This window comes from Engraulis encrasicolus, chromosome 1 (assembly GCF_034702125.1).
Source record: "Engraulis encrasicolus isolate BLACKSEA-1 chromosome 1, IST_EnEncr_1.0, whole genome shotgun sequence".
Taxonomy (NCBI): Eukaryota; Metazoa; Chordata; class Actinopteri; order Clupeiformes; family Engraulidae; genus Engraulis; species Engraulis encrasicolus.
In genome coordinates, this window is record NC_085857.1 from 24,331,578 (window position 1) to 24,347,419 (window position 15,842).

At 40.5% G+C, this 15,842-nt stretch overlaps 1 protein-coding gene and 1 long non-coding RNA gene across 2 annotated transcripts; both read right to left on the reverse strand.

Moving 5' to 3' along the window:
• Window positions 1-3,065: 3,065 nt before the first annotated feature.
• LOC134449233 (uncharacterized) lies at window positions 3,066-4,503 on the reverse strand. The gene is made up of 3 exons (XR_010034925.1): window positions 4,398-4,503; window positions 3,754-3,849; window positions 3,066-3,134 (listed from the first exon to the last, which is right to left on the reverse strand). It is a non-coding gene; the product is annotated as an uncharacterized LOC134449233 (long non-coding RNA).
• A 585-nt stretch (window positions 4,504-5,088) lies between these two features.
• LOC134456668 (B-cell receptor CD22-like) lies at window positions 5,089-15,458 on the reverse strand. Its single transcript, XM_063208124.1, has 14 exons — window positions 15,448-15,458; window positions 14,655-14,866; window positions 14,132-14,374; window positions 12,815-12,947; window positions 12,297-12,505; window positions 11,954-12,196; window positions 11,391-11,510; window positions 11,021-11,278; window positions 10,266-10,526; window positions 7,185-7,460; window positions 6,672-6,950; window positions 6,427-6,517; window positions 6,080-6,134; window positions 5,089-5,268 (listed from the first exon to the last, which is right to left on the reverse strand). The coding sequence occupies exons 1-14, from the start codon at window positions 15,456-15,458 to the stop codon at window positions 5,089-5,091; spliced, it is 2,571 nt and encodes an 856-aa protein (XP_063064194.1).
• Window positions 15,459-15,842: the final 384 nt, after the last annotated feature.

The following is a 15,842-nucleotide window of genomic DNA, read 5'->3' on the forward strand; positions in this document are numbered from 1 at the left end:
GCACATACAGTATTCAATTATTTGTATTTTTTTACCTTCACCATGGAGGAAATGTTTTATCTATTGTATGTTTGTAATGTTTTTCAATTAGCTACTTTTTATAAGTTGTTGATTTCATAGTTAACACAGCAAAGAATAGAACCCTTTTCAGGAAATATGTGGGATGGGTGGATGAAAAAATGTTGCTTGAATTTAATTGGATTTGATACTGTGGTAGATTTTAATCTGACGAGATACCCAGCTTGGACAAACAGATTTGGTCCCACTTTCTTAAAAGCTTGAGTTGTGGTCAAGTCTGGGAATTAGCTACAGGATGAAATTGACCTGCCTCGGCAAGGGGATGATCCGGCGTTAGTTTCCTATCAAAAAGCAAATCGATTCTCTTCATTCATAGAGTTTCTGGTATGGTTTGAAAAAAAACAAAAAACACTATAACTATTCAGGCTATCTACACGATACTCTTGTGCAGACTACCACTATAGAGAGGATTGATGTGTCGGAGATATGTGATCTTATTAATATACAGTTGGTTCAGTTAAAGAAGGCTTCTTTTTATGTTGTCCTTAGACTGTTAAGGTCTCGGCTGAAGGTGTGAAGTACAACTGTGGTGATAATCCAACTCCTGCTGAAGACTATATGAACTTGAAAATTGGCTAAATGCTTTTCCCGGATAACATTTTACTATATTGCTTAAAATCCTCTTCACATCCTGCTCCCACGGCACTCACATTTTTAAAAAGTCTTTCTTCGGCACTGCCATTTTGTTTGACTCTGTAATTGCACATTGCCTTTGAGTTCTATTGCACCATATACGTATACGCTCATGATGTGTATTTGTTTGCTGTAACAATAAGAGTGGCTACAGAGATTGCAGAGTTTGTTAGGACTAAATGACTCAAGCTACAGGAACTGAATAATCAATATCTGTGAAGAAAAAAAACATTTACAACCGTTTTCTGCTGGCATTTAATATTGTGAAATATCATGGATGCTACTGTAAATCAAGGTAATTGAGTGTGTAATGTAATGTCTGATGCTAGTAAATTTTATTTGTTGAGAAGATAATCTGGCATTTGGTGGTCTTTATTTTTAACACACAACAGTTCATTCATGAATATTTTTGTTTTTGTGTATTAAATCAAATACATTGCACCAATGACAAGATCGATCAATTAACCATCAGAAATATTAGAATCATAAACACAGCTGAAATAACCTCTATAATAATAATAATAAATAATAATAATAATAATGATAAATTATTAATACATTTTATTTCAAGATACCCAAGGACACTTCAATCAAAATTTTAAGAGGACAAAACAAATCAGCCAAAATAACAGTAATGGCAATAACACAGCAAGGAAGAACATGACAGCATGGCAATAAGCCAATGAAATGACAATACTATTAGTAAAATGTCATTGCCGTAGCACTATGACAGAACAGTTGTGATGAAAAGGTGACATAAGCTCCTTAAGAAAGTATAACATTGTCTTCGTAACAACAAACATTTCTGGACAAAGCATAAACAGAAAGACCTACACAAATGCAAGCCCACTCATGTTTCTTATGTTGCCACTAATGTTGTCCCCTTCATGCTATGGGACTTACATGGGATTTCAAGGTGGTAATGTGTGGGGGGTTAATGGATATTGCCCAGACCTTGCAAGGAACTTCTTACCAAAGCAGTGGCGCCTCCTGCCCCCCATAATATATCAATACATTATTATGTAACAAACTGGACAGCTGTGGCCCAGTGGTTCAGGAGATGCACTTTAGATCAGAGGGTTGCAGGTTCAAATCCCAATCCACCACGCACCGATGAAGGCTTGATAGCCGAAACGCGTTTGCTTTTTGGACATGGTGGTAATATAAATAAATAATGAGACGCAGTTTGTGAGTGCGGATTTTTCTTCCTTAAGTCAAATCCCACTCTTCCATTCCCTACCACACTCCATGGCTGAGGTGCCTTTGAGCAAAGCACCAAACTCCATACTGCTCCAGGGACTGTAACCAATACCCTGTAAAACAACTGTGAGGTGCTTTGGAGAAAAGCGTCAGCTAAGTGTAATATACTGTGAAAACTCATTTGAAGTCTAGGGGTAACGTTGTCCGTGGTCATCCTGTGCAGCCTAGCCCAGGAGTTGAAGTAATTGGGCTTGAGTAAATGTGTTTCTGGCATCCTTGCAGGGTTGCCAGATGTGACTGATGATTTCAAGTAAAAAGACAAAAACAAAAAAAACCTGTTGGATTCAACAAATCTAGATAAATTTGAACTAAATTTTATTGAATTCTATGGTCATAAATCTACAGAAAAAAACCTGCCCAATACTCTTTAGATCAGTGTTTCTCGACCTTTTTTTAGATGAGGCACCCTTTCAATTCATGAAAGATTTCAAGGCACCCCAAACCAACAAGCCGTAACATGGCATCGCATTCGATACCACACAAGCTTAGAAAAGCAACACATTTGGAAACGTCACACGACCTACTTTTGAAGTTGCAGCTGACTGGGGCAAAATGGCAGATGAAAAATTCCACTGACTAGCATTAACTTATCAATTTAGACAAATATGTATTATATTACATAATTTTCTTTATCAGCCACGTTTCCGCGGCACCCCTGAAGGGGGCCCGCGGCACCCCAGGGTGCCCCGGCACCCATGTTGAGAAACACTGCTTTAGATGGTGATCCTATACCAGTGGTTCCCAACCTTTTTCTTAAGGGACCCATGTTTTTACTATTGTAAGCTTTGGTGACCCAACCACGCGAACGCCCGCACGAGACGGAGTCACAATATGCCCTCTGTTTCCTGCGAAAACTTATTTTAGTTATTTTATTCCTCAATCCGTCTTTGGTCAAATATAGAATAAATGTTTAATGTAGCACTTAAAATTTGTTGCGTCTATGCATTTATTAGCTAAATGCTTTGTCTTTTATTCAACATGGGCTATATATATATTTAAAACGAAACCCCTTAAAATCAAGAGGGCTCCGCGACCCCCTGTGGATCTGTGGCGACCCATAAGGGGGGTCCCGACGCATAGGTTGGGAACCACTGTCCTATACAGTCCATCTGGCAACACTGGGTCCTGGTCGGCCTTCCTAGATGTTACTGTCACTCACTGTCCTGTGGCGAGAGAACATATCTGTCAGACAATATGCCTTTGGCTAGGAAATGTGTGAACATTGTTATAAATGTCAGGACACTTCACTACAAGAGTATGACACAGGTGTAAGAGTGCATGCGTATGACAATGTTGGCCAATCAGAAATGGTCATGACATACTGTGGTTAAGAGGTCAGATACAGTCAGAAGTAGAAGTAATCAATAACAGCAGATACTATAAATGTTAGAAAGGAAAACATCAACTATAAAGTCCCCTTAAAGGGGTATGCCACTATTTTGGGGCTTAATACAGTTAAAATCCTTGGCTGGGGTTTGGTAAAGATGGTAAAGTGTCTTATTTTTCATGTTAAGCGTTGTCTTGCTTTAAGACAAGTTAAAAGAGGGAGTATGTAGCTAAGCTAGTGAAAGTCAATGGATCACTGTAGCATGTAGCAAAATAGTGGCATACCCCTTTAAAAGAGTGTCAGTTCATATAATTCTATAGTTATATACCAAATTAACTTAGCGTTCTGATAATGTCAATAAATCCTCACTTGGGGCAGCACTGAGTTTACATCACAACATGTAGTAGGCAGAAAATAAATACCAGCGTACATCAGTAATGTCAGTCCATACTCACTTTGGGGGCAGTGCTGAGTTGCTGGTGGTTCACTGAGGCGTAGACAGTGTTTTCCTGTGCTGGGTAGGGCTGAGATGAGTCTGGTGTGTCCTGCTTCTAATTGGGTCAAGGCCAGAAAAACACAACATATAAATAATTGTAATAGATTATTAGAGCCATTAAAATGGTAAAAGAAAAAAAATGAATGCAGGAGGATTTTTGTAGCACATCAAACCATGTCTGTGAACTATGAACGACTGAATTCTAGAAAACTGCATGCATAAAATGTCTATGTGTGTTTTTATGGGATGTTACAATGAAATGTGAATGTGACAATCAATGAAGTGTGAATGTGTGAATAAATATTCAATAAATAAAGACTCACAATTCATAATATTCAATCCATGAAAAACAATTATTGAATAACTAACTCTAACCTCTGAAGAAATCTGAATTTATTAATTAGGCATGTGTGAATTCATCAAGTATTAATACTGCTGATAATAATAATAATAATAATAATAATAATAATAATAATACATACATACAGACAGACAGACAGACAGACAGACAGACAGACAGACAGACAGACAGACAGACAGACAGACAGACAGACAGACACACACATACCTAATAACTAATCAACTTATTAAGTAATAACTAACCGTGGCCTCTGCTTGTGATTTCCTGAAGTCGATGCTGGCATAATGGAGCTCCTCCTCAGGTTTTGGGTGCTGGACGTCCTCTGGCCCATCCTGTTTAAACTTCACGCTGCTGTACTGTACCTCTTCCCCTTCCGCCTCTTCCTCTTCCTCGCTGGAGAGTTTGCCCTGTTGCTCTTCCTCTAGATTTTTCTACAGTCAAGTCAAGTCAAGTAGGTTTTATTGTCAATTTCTTTTCATGCACTGGTCATACAAAGAATTTGAAATTACATTTCTTATTACATTGCAAGACATAGAAAGGGGAGGATCAGGGGTGAAGCTATAAAGAGGGCAAGCAGGGCATTTGCCCCTGGACCCTGGCCCTATGGGGGCCCTAGTAACCTTGGCAGGCTCTATGGCAGGCTATCAGTGTTTCGCCCTGGAGGGCTGTGCATGCAATCGTTCCGCTACTGGTAGCCATTAATGCCTTTTTTCATTCTTTTTCTTTTCTTCTTTTAAAAAACAATGTCATAGAACATGTTTGGCATGCTGCACTGATGCATTTGAAATGCTTTGATTCTCTTTGTACACATGTGAACTAGATTTCGGTAACAATAAAAGGCATTTTGTTAAATTCTATTATAGTATATTCTATTCTTTTCTATTCTCTCAACACTTTTGTACTGGATCTATTCTCTCTCCCGACTCAATAGTCTCAGTGACACTTGCTCCTCGGCCTCACCTTAATGAACTTAACGGTGGAATACTGGACAGCATCGACATCCTTGTCATTGTCACCAACACCACAGCGTGCTGTGACACTCTGGTCATTGGAACAGGCTGTGGAGTCTTCACAATTGTTGTGGTCATTGTTGTATACAGGATTGGACATCCCCTGCAAAGCACGAAAGAGGAGGTGAAGAGGTAACCATGGGGTAGCCGTTGCCTTATGGTTAGATGGGTTTCAGATCAGATGGTTGTAGGTTTGAATCCCACTCTTCCACGCCCGACTTCACTCCATGGCACAGTTACCCTTGAGCAAGGCGATCAATCCCACACTGCTCCAGGGACTGTAACCAATACACGGTAAATAACTGCTGATAAAAAAACGCCAATACCATGTTGTTATCGCAATAATGTGGATATAGCGCAGAAATAACATGCAAACAAACAGTTCTAATTGACCATTTTGAGCATAGGCAGAGTTTAACGATGGTGACCCTCCTATAGGGTGCTACCCAGGGCCGGCCCCTTCCAAGGACTGCTAGCACTTCTGTAAATAAAATAGAACAAATATTCTGTGGTGTTCTGGTGACTCTCCTCACTTTTTCAACATATATACAGCATCTGTGCCATTCAGTATGTGCTATTAGAAAAGAGAAGAAAGCCCATTGGGAAACTCCAACTCCCATTGTCATTGTGACACAGCACACACTGCACACAATGAAATTGCATTTATGCCTCACCCGTGCAAGGGGGCAGCCCTCAGTGGCGCCCCATGGGGAGCAGTGCGGTGGGACGGTACCATGCTCAGGGTACCTCAGTAATGGAGGAGGATGGGGGAGAGCACTGGTTGATTACTGCCCCCACCAACCTAGCGGGTCGGGAGTCGAACCGGCAACCTTTGGGATGCAAGTCTGACGCCCTAACCGCTCACCCATGATTGCCCTATATTATAATGTTTCATCTCTACATTCAGTACCCACCTGTGCATAGTTGTTTTTGCTGCTTGAAGTTTTGTTTGATGTGGTCATAGATATCCTACATTTGAAACATAAAACATCAAGACGTTAAAAATAAAGTCACAAACACATATTTTTGTTTATGGTACATAACAAAATCATTCACATCTATTCACTGAGGCGTATGGCCTGTAACCTGTCCCCACAGCCCCCACAACCCCCTTGTAAAGTGACTTTGGGTTCCATGAAAGGTGCTGTATGACACCAAGTTGTTGTTGTTATTATTATTATTATTATTATTATGATTATTATTATTATTATTATTTTATTTTTTTATAGCAAAAGAAAGTCCAGTGTTATCTGTCACACACCTCCAGGCTACAATGGCCACCAGGACGAAGACGGCTAAAGCACAGACGGCCCCCACAACAGCAAACACGATCATCTTGTCAAAGCCAGGATCTGTAGATAAGTGAAAGTGAAAGTAAAAGTCATCCTGTTAAAGCCAGACTCTGTAAAGACATACAATCGGCATTAAACAATTAGATTGACTAACCCTCCTCTATTGGAACATACAGCGTGTATACAATCAGCGGATAATACTATTGTACTGGACCTGGCTTGGAGAACTGGACTTGGACGGTGGTTGAGTTGTCCTTTCCGAGCCTGTTTCCTGCCTCGCAATGGTAATATCCTTCCAGACCCGGGATGAGGGTGAGGTTAATGTTGGGGACCCTCCAAGTTCCCTGGATAACGGTCACACGGCCAGCAGTCTTGTACCAGGTGTAGTTCTCCACAGGTGGGTTGGCATCACTGCTGCAGGTCAGAGTCACTGAGTCGCCCTCTTTAACACTGTCAGGGGGGCTGAGTGATACTCTGGTGTTCCTGGGGAAGTCTATGACAGGCGGTCAAGTTAAGTACTGAGAAATTAGCATTTTGTTGTATACTACTGAAGTGACACCCTATTACACTCAAGTGACACTTCATTGGACCCACATTGAGAATGTAAAAATATTACAAAAGTATTTAACAGTCAAAGGGTATTGAATGTCTGTCTGTTTCATGCACCATCTAACAGACATTTACATTTAATTTGAAACATAACAGCATGTAATCCAACAGTACTCACAGAGCACATCCAGATGTGTAGTGCTGGAGTTGCTGGTCCCATATTTGTTTTCTGCTCTGCAGTAGTAATGGCCGCTGTCCTCAGCTGTGATGCTGGTGATGTTGTAACTCTCTCCTACTCGTAACCACAAAGAGGAAGAACTGGACTCGAGTTTCTTGTACCAGGTGTAGTTCTCCACAGGTGGGTGGGCATCACTGCTGCAGGTCAGAGTCACTGAAGTACCTTCCAACACTTCAGCAGAAGGATGCACTGATACAGAAGTGTTTTTAGGTTGATCTGGAAAAAACAAAATGTATATGGTGCATTGTTTGCAACTGGTATCCTTTTATGGCAATACTAGACAATGGTTTAGAAATAATTAAATTAAAATATATTCACTTTTGTGTTTTAGTGTGTGAACAAGGCTCAGTAATGTGTATCTTAAGGTGTTTCACATGTGGTCCCTTTCAGCCCTTAAAATGAAAACAAGATTGATTTAATTTTGTGTGTTAAATGTGAACGCAACAACCATACTTTGAAAAGTAGATAACTTAAGGCAGTGTTTCCCAACCAGGGGTATGTGAACCACTAGGGGTACGCGAGCACACGGCAGGGGGTACTTGGAAATTTTTGATTTTATCAAATGTATGGAACATATTCACGTTGGAATAGAGAAACCCATATAGCACTTGAGTTAGGGGGTACTCAAGGCACAATGAAAAGGCTTAGGGGGTACACGAGACAAAAAAGGTTGGGAAACACTGACTTAAGGTACTGTATGCGGAGGGCTTTGCGTTACCAAGTAAGGAGATTTCTAGACTAGAGCATCTAGCTGGAACAAAAAGGGGACACAGACCCTCAGGAAGCCTAACTGGCCCAACAAGAGATCTTGGTCATCGTTATAATTAACTCAAAATGAGAGCACAAAATGAACTGAAAGCTTAGGCCATTTTTTTCTGTTTAGGTTTAGTTTGTATATCTTTGTAGGGGCAGGCCAGCTGTTCACCCCCTGTTGCAAAGTCTCAACTATTTCAAAACAACATTCCTACACTGTAACAAATAGCTGTTTATTTACGGAAATTCTGCAACAGCATTCTACTGCTTTTCGAAAAAACAGACAACTACTGTGAAAATATTACTTTGAGTCACATATTGAGCAAAAACAGTAAGTACTGCACAATAGCAGTATTCGCCGTTGTGGAAAAAACTAGAGATGCACCGGATCCTGATTTTTAGGATCCTGCCGGATACCAGATCCACTGAATAAGATCCTGCCGGATCCGGAACCGGATACCGGATCCTACAAAAGGTTTGAAACATATAGTCTACTCGCACACGTGGGCCCTTTTTATTACGTTGGCGCAAACTATTGTTTAGACTCATTGGCTTATTGCCACACTGCCTTCAATAGCCGCTTCCAAAGGGATTTCACTCCATGCAGTGATTGGGGTTGTGAAAGACTGAAAAGCCTAGGCTAGACATGCACCAGACCCTGATTTTTAGGTAACATGCCGGATACCGGACCCACTGCTTAAGATCCTGCCGGACCCGGACCCTGTGAAAAACTCTATTATCCTGACGGATCCGGATCTGGATCAGGAACCGGAACCGGAACCGGATCCGGTGCATCTCTAGAAAATAACAAGTTATTTTAGGCAGCACCATTGAAACCCATTCATCCTCCACTTGTCCGTGATCACCATCAAACTTCAATACCACCTGAAGAACTGAAGTCATTCTGACTGGTTAAAGATTATCTGATACTATCAAGCATGATGAAACAATTCCTAAGGAAACTGCAATACTTAAAAAGTGCTTGATGCAGCAAAGTGTGAGTAGCACATGCATTTTGATAGTGATGAAAGTGTGAATGGCTGAAACATTTTAAGAACTTGTAACACTCTTGCAACAAGCAGCCCCATCTAAACCAATCTGATAATCAGTGCCTGGCCTCACCTGAGTAGGGCTGTTATGCCATTATTCAATTACGGGCGTCACCTGCCAAGGGCCTGATGACTCTGGTCACATGGTACTCTTGCACCTGTATATAAATCTGGACTATCAACACTTCAGTTGCTTGCCTGCCTGCTGGCTGGCCTGCATGGCACAGTATAGCACTTGTTTGCCTACAAGCTTGCCTACAAGCTTGCTTACATGCTTGCACACTTTCCTCTTTGTGAAAGCTTGCTGTATGTGGCATCATTTGTGGCATTGTGGCATATAATGTGCCTGCTGCAAATTAGGCATTGCTTTGAGAGCTAGCTTGTAGTGCTGCTTGTTTGCTGTGCTACTTGGTGCAAAATATTTTTTTAAAGACTGACCAATGCTATATTCATCATTGGCTCATCAAGAGATACAGTAAAAAGCCCACCTTGCACACTATCATTGTAACATAGCACTGCGTACTCTGACATTTTGTTCATGCCCACACTTTCAAAGGACCACCGCAAACCATTTTCTCAATACAGCATTGCGCCATAGTATCATGCTCAAGGCACTCCAGTCATGGTGAACGATGGGAGGGTGGGGTGGTAACATGGCCAGGGTACCACAGTTATGGAGAATGATGGGTGGGGTGGGAAGTTGCCATGGCCATATTCATGAATACAACTATGACCCAGTATTTGCCTGTCATCACACAGTACAATTCAACTTTTTAACTGAAATGTACTGTTATTTATCTGTAGAGTAATGTTATTTAACAGTTCAATTGCTGCTGAAAAAATGTTATATACTGTGATACATTAAACAGCAATGAGCTGTATTTTATTTTTGGTGTGAAATAACAGTAGAATTACAGGTAAATATAATTGCCAGTAACTGCCGTTATTTTGCTGGGAAATTTTCTTAGAGTGTATGACATTACAGAGCGCTGTAGATTGCACGCTAAGACTTAGCCATTACAATTCTGATAGAGACTCAAAGAGGTTAAACAAAACATTAGATGGTGAAGAGCAACAGTTTTGAGGAAATTGGTATAATTACAATCCTGTCCTATTCATAGTACTCACAAAGAAGTACCATTGAGGTACCATTTATCTATGTTTATTATACATCTCATAGTACGTTTAAATAACATGTACTGTTTGTAATAGTACTCACAGTGCACATCCAGAGAAGTATCATTGGAATCACTGGATCCCTGTGTGTTTTCTGCCGTACAGTAGTACATTACAGTACTGATCTCAGCTGTGATGGTGACATTTTGTCCATTTGCAACCCAGTCGGGATGGTGTTTCCTCTTGTACCAGGTGAATGCGTGCACAGGTGGGTTGGCATCACTGTTGCAGGTCAGGTTCACTGAGTCTCCCTCTTTGATGTCTCCAGCGGGGCTGACTGACACTGTGGTGTTTCTTGGTGCATCTACAAATCCGGCAAAGTAGACACATGAGAAACCAACAGTGATTCACCCAGACTGTAATTTGTTTCTGGGAAATTAGATATTCATGACCATGGGCAATATATGGAATATATGGTCTGTAAATAAAAGCGACTTTGAGCATCATGAAAAGTGCCATTTAAAATGTATGTATTATTGTTATTATTATTATTTGTAGTAGTAGTAGTAATAATTATCTTTTAGATTTTCTGGTTGACTTCACATTTGCCCTACAGTATGTATGGGGTCATCCATGTTTTGCAAGACCGCACAAAACTGCAAATATTGAGTCAGTTTGTGTGAGGAGACTAAAATCTGTGCCATTGAGTCTCTCACCTATATGCTTAATGGCTGGACTAATTGAATGCATAGATACACAGACTTCACAGTGTCCACAAGTGAAAAAGTAATATTTATTCAGTATATTGCAAATCCCTGGGATGTTCCCATTAATTCCCCAAAAATCATCCAAACTTACATTCGACGGTGAGAGTTCTTTCAAGGGAAGGGAGCTTCTCATATTCTTCAACAGCACAGGAGTAATCACCTGCATCTTCAGTTGTGGTTGAGTTTATGGTCAGGGTGTTACCAGTGGCTGTGTATTTGTAGGTGACAGGCTGTGAGTTCTTGTACCAGATGTAGGTGGGGTTGCTACTCAGACTGCAGCTGGTGATGCAGGTCAGTGTCACTGTGGATCCCTCATTCACTAATGCAGGATTAATCTGCACCTGTAGACCTGAAAGACATTGTAGTGTTTACATGAGTTTAGTTTGCAAAGTTTAGTGCCTGTAGTCTTCTAAAATCTTATTTAAAGGGTACTGTAGAATGAGATTAGTCATCTTCTTTACCTGTTACAGAGACGGCAACATTGACCCCAGACCACCCTCCTCCTTCTTTGGTTTCAAACCTGAATCTATAGTTTCCGGTGTCATCACTAGTCAGGTTCCTAATGCCTAGAGTGTGGTTATTGGGATTTGGGGTACGTCACACAGTCTTTGTACTGTTCATTGGTCTTCAGGTCTCGTTTGCCATCTACACACCAGAATGTGCTTGTGATTGTATAACGATCAGGGTATGAGTAGTAACTGTGCAACTCCACTGAGGAGCCCTCTAAGGCACACACACTCTCTGGGTTGTACGCCACACCATAGCATTTAAAAACACCTGAGAGAGAGAGAGAGAGAGAGAGAGAGAGAGAGAGAGAGAGAGAGAGAGAGAGAGAGAGAGAGAGAGAGAGAGATTACATAAAATGATAATATGAGCATGAACATACACACAAGTCACAGCAACTAGGCAACCATAATGTGCTATCTGAAGTACATATTTATGTTCTTATCTAAGATAAAACATGAGGATACAGTCAGTACTCAGAACTTCAACACAAAAAGCAGCAAAAATATAAGGTACTTACACACAGCTGGTGATGGGCGATCCTCATGTCCTCTTACAGCACAGGAGTAACGACCAGCATCCTCATTCTGAATGGAGTTTATGGTCAGGGTGTTGCCAGTAGCTGTGTGTTTGTTGGTGACAGGCTGTGTGTTCTTGTACCAGATGTAGGTGGGGTTGCTACTCAGACTGCAGGTGGTTTTACAGGTCAGTGTCACTGTGTCTCCCTTATTCACTGATGCAGGATCCACCAGCACCTGCAGACCTGAATGAAAAATAATTTAATTTAGATGCATACGTTTCAATACACTTACTTGCATTCTGCTAATTTAAGTATGAAAATGGTTTTTAATCATATTGTTCACCTGTCACTGAGAGAGGGACTTCGACTCCTGCAAATTTCCCGCCGGGATCATTTGTTATAAATCGGAATTGATAATCACTAGTGTCATTGATCTTGAGGTTTGTGATGCGTAGAGTGTGGATGTTCTCAGTAGTTAAAGTATAGTTTGCTCGCCGCTGATAGTGTACATCCTCTATCAAATCATCAGGCTCCATGTTTTCTTCCGCCCTCCTGATGGACAACAACGTGGAAAAAAAACCATGAATCAAGAAATATAACCTTGGTGGAGGTAATACAACTTCATTGCCATAAACCATTGACTTCAAACACTTTTGCCAATGCCTTCGTTGGTTAAAAGTCATTTTGTGGTACTAGAAACTAAGTTAATTCATTTTCAGTGTCCAACTGCTGTAGACTTGTAAACTAGTAGCTGAGGGACATATTTTCTTATGGCTTGTCAGGCAACAAATGCTCCCATACAATCAATGCAATGTCTATGGCATTATAAAGGATACTGTATCATATTCAATTCATATTCACCCTTTAAACCAAAATGTCTTGACGACTATGTGGTCATCAGGGTATGAGTAGTAGCTGTGCAACTCCACTGAGGAGCCTTCCAAGGCACACACACTCTCTGGGTTGTACGCCACACCATAGCATTTAAAAACACCTGCAAAACAAACAAACACACACAGACACACACACACACAGACACACACACACACACACACACACACACACACACACACACACACACACACACACACACACACACACACACACACACACACACACACACACACACACACACACACACACACACACACTACTTTTGTAATCAAAAGTAGAAACTTTATTGACAACAAATAGTAATAAGACGTACAATAAATAGTGGCCTCTAGGGCATGCGGCAACAACTTGAAGACAGACAGTGTTTAAGTGGACACCTAACAGGTGTAGTTCATGCAATAGTCACACAGGTGATCACTTCAAACATGAGCAGGAAAATAATAAAAAAGGTACACACATTGATTACACACACTGTATATTGCACACAATATTCACTGCACAACAGTTTAGTAAGTAATTGCAAACACTATTAACCGTTTGTACACTACACACGTGTTGCACTGCAAACCAACACTGTCCTCAAACAAATATATTGCACATTGCCCTAGATGGTTAAATAGACAAACACAGACAACATGTACACAAAGTGCACACTCACTCATACACACACACGCACGCACGCGCACACACACACACACACACACACACACACACACACACACACACACACACACACACACACACACACACACACACACACTATTTAACAAAGATAAAAACAAATAAGTTAGTACAGTACCAGTACTTTGACAGACCTAATAGACAAAGGCCTTCTCCTAGTGCCCTGGTCCCGTCTTGTCAATAAAGGAGACAGAGCCTTCGCCGTGGCAGCTCCACACCTCTGGAAGGATTTGAACCCCAACATCAGACTCGCCCCCACTACCTCTACTTTTAAATCCGGACTAAAAACGTATTTTTATACTTTAGCATTTGCTTCTTAGTTCTTACCTTTTTGTCCTGTAACACCTTATATATTTATTTTATTTTATTATTACTTTTTTTACTTTATTTTATTTGCATTTACCATAGGCCTATATTTTTCCTTATTGCCCTTTATGCTGAAAATAGTTTATTATGCTGCTGAAACTGTTTTACTGTTTTGATTAACAGTTTAGTTAGACAATGTACAGCACTTTGGTCAGTTTTACTGTTTTTAAACGTGCTTTATAAATAAAATGTACTTACTTACTTACTTACTAAAAAATCAGCAATAATTTTACTTACACACAGCAGGTGATGGGTGATCCTCGTGTCCTCTTACAGCACAGGAGTAACGGCCGTCATCCTCCCCTGCTATTGTGTCTATGGTCAGGGTGTTACCAGTAGCTGTATATTTGCTGGTGACATCCTGTGTGTTCCTGTACCAGATGTAGGTGGGGTTGCTACTCAGACTGCAGGTGGTGCTGCAGGTCAGTGTCACTCTGGATCCCTCATTCACTGTTGGAGGATTAATCTGCACCTGCAGACCTGAACGAAATGGCCGCCATTACATGATGTTATTCCTCTTATTTACTTGTTTGTCTGTGTTTCTCAAAATTTGGGCACCGATCTCAAACATGAATGAATCTGTGCTGTCCAAAACCCTCCCTATTCTTGCAAACGAGGCCACAAACTTGGAAGCTATACTCGTTTCTGTGCTATTTCAAGGTCAACATTGTGTTATGCTATGCTTTTCTGATGCCTCTTTGCCAATATGACACAAAAACTTGCAATGTCACAATCATGATGATAAAAGCATAAAGATTACCTGTAACTGAAAGTGATAGACTGGGTCCTGCAACCTTCTCAGTTGGAACATTGGTTAAAATTCTGAAGCGATAATCCTCAGCGTCTTGGAGCGTTAGTGGTTTTATGGTCAGAGTGTGCTTGTTATTGCTGCTGCTAGTGTAGTTCACACGTCCCTTGTAGCGATCATCTTCCATCAAATCAACAGGATCTCTGTCACTGCCAGGTGGCCAGCTAATTGTACACAATGTGTTGTAATCAGAGGTCTCAAAAGTAAAAGTAAATTCTTGGTTAAGTACAACACTAGCTCATGATATTACTTGGCTGTTACATCAAGTGTTCCACAGTACGTAATGAGATAGATAGAGACATTGTTGTACTGAAAAACACTTAAATACCTAAATACTTCTCACTCAGTGATGTGGCACTGTACTACTGTTAACACAAAACAGGAAGTTAGCTGTGGTACTGTATTACTTTTGACACAAAAAGGTTAGACTTTATTTTACTTCCCCTGTTACAGTAATTAGGAAAAGTGTAACAACCTAACAACATGAAATATGGTGTACAATTTACCTCAGGGTTAGTGTGTACAGTGCCAGTACAGTACATACTTTTACATGTTGATAGATATAGCTACTGTCCACTAAAATACACTAAAACTAAAAATATGTTTTCTGATGAACTAGGTGCTCAGAAGATATATAAAAGGTTCCTAATCCTCTGAGAACCTTAAGGAACCCCTAAAGGTTCTTGAGGAACCCTTCGACTGCCACTATTGAAGAATCCTACAAGGCCCTACATGGTCCTCTTACGTAAGAACCATGCTGTTTTTCAAATAACTTTTACATTCCTCAGAGAACCTTTGGGTTTCTTCCACTCCCAGACAACAGAAGTGTGCCAAAGACAGGGAATTCCATCCTTTAGTAATTAGATGTAAGAGTAGTATGTGAAACTAACCTCAAAGTACACTCTAGGTGTTATTCATCTATGAATAATCACTCAAAAAAGTCTGTAGCCAGAAAGTGACATAGATTAGTGACAAAAAAATAATAATTTGTAGGCCTGCGGTATCCATTTTATTCCCAATCTGTCAGCATTCAACATTTTTGCTATTGTCTCACAAACTAACAAAAATCAATGTGGTCCAAGAAAAAAACATAACCTCATTGGAGTAGGTAACAGAAATGAAACCATTGCAAACACTTAA

Coding starts and splice junctions, on each gene's coding strand:
- LOC134456668 (XM_063208124.1), bottom strand. Junction 14,375..14,654: donor TCTATCACTTTCAGTTACAG/GTAATCTTTATG, acceptor CATTTCGTTCAG/GTCTGCAGGTGCAGATTAAT. Junction 5,269..6,079: donor GCAAAAACAACTATGCACAG/GTGGGTACTGAA, acceptor CGTGCTTTGCAG/GGGATGTCCAATCCTGTATA.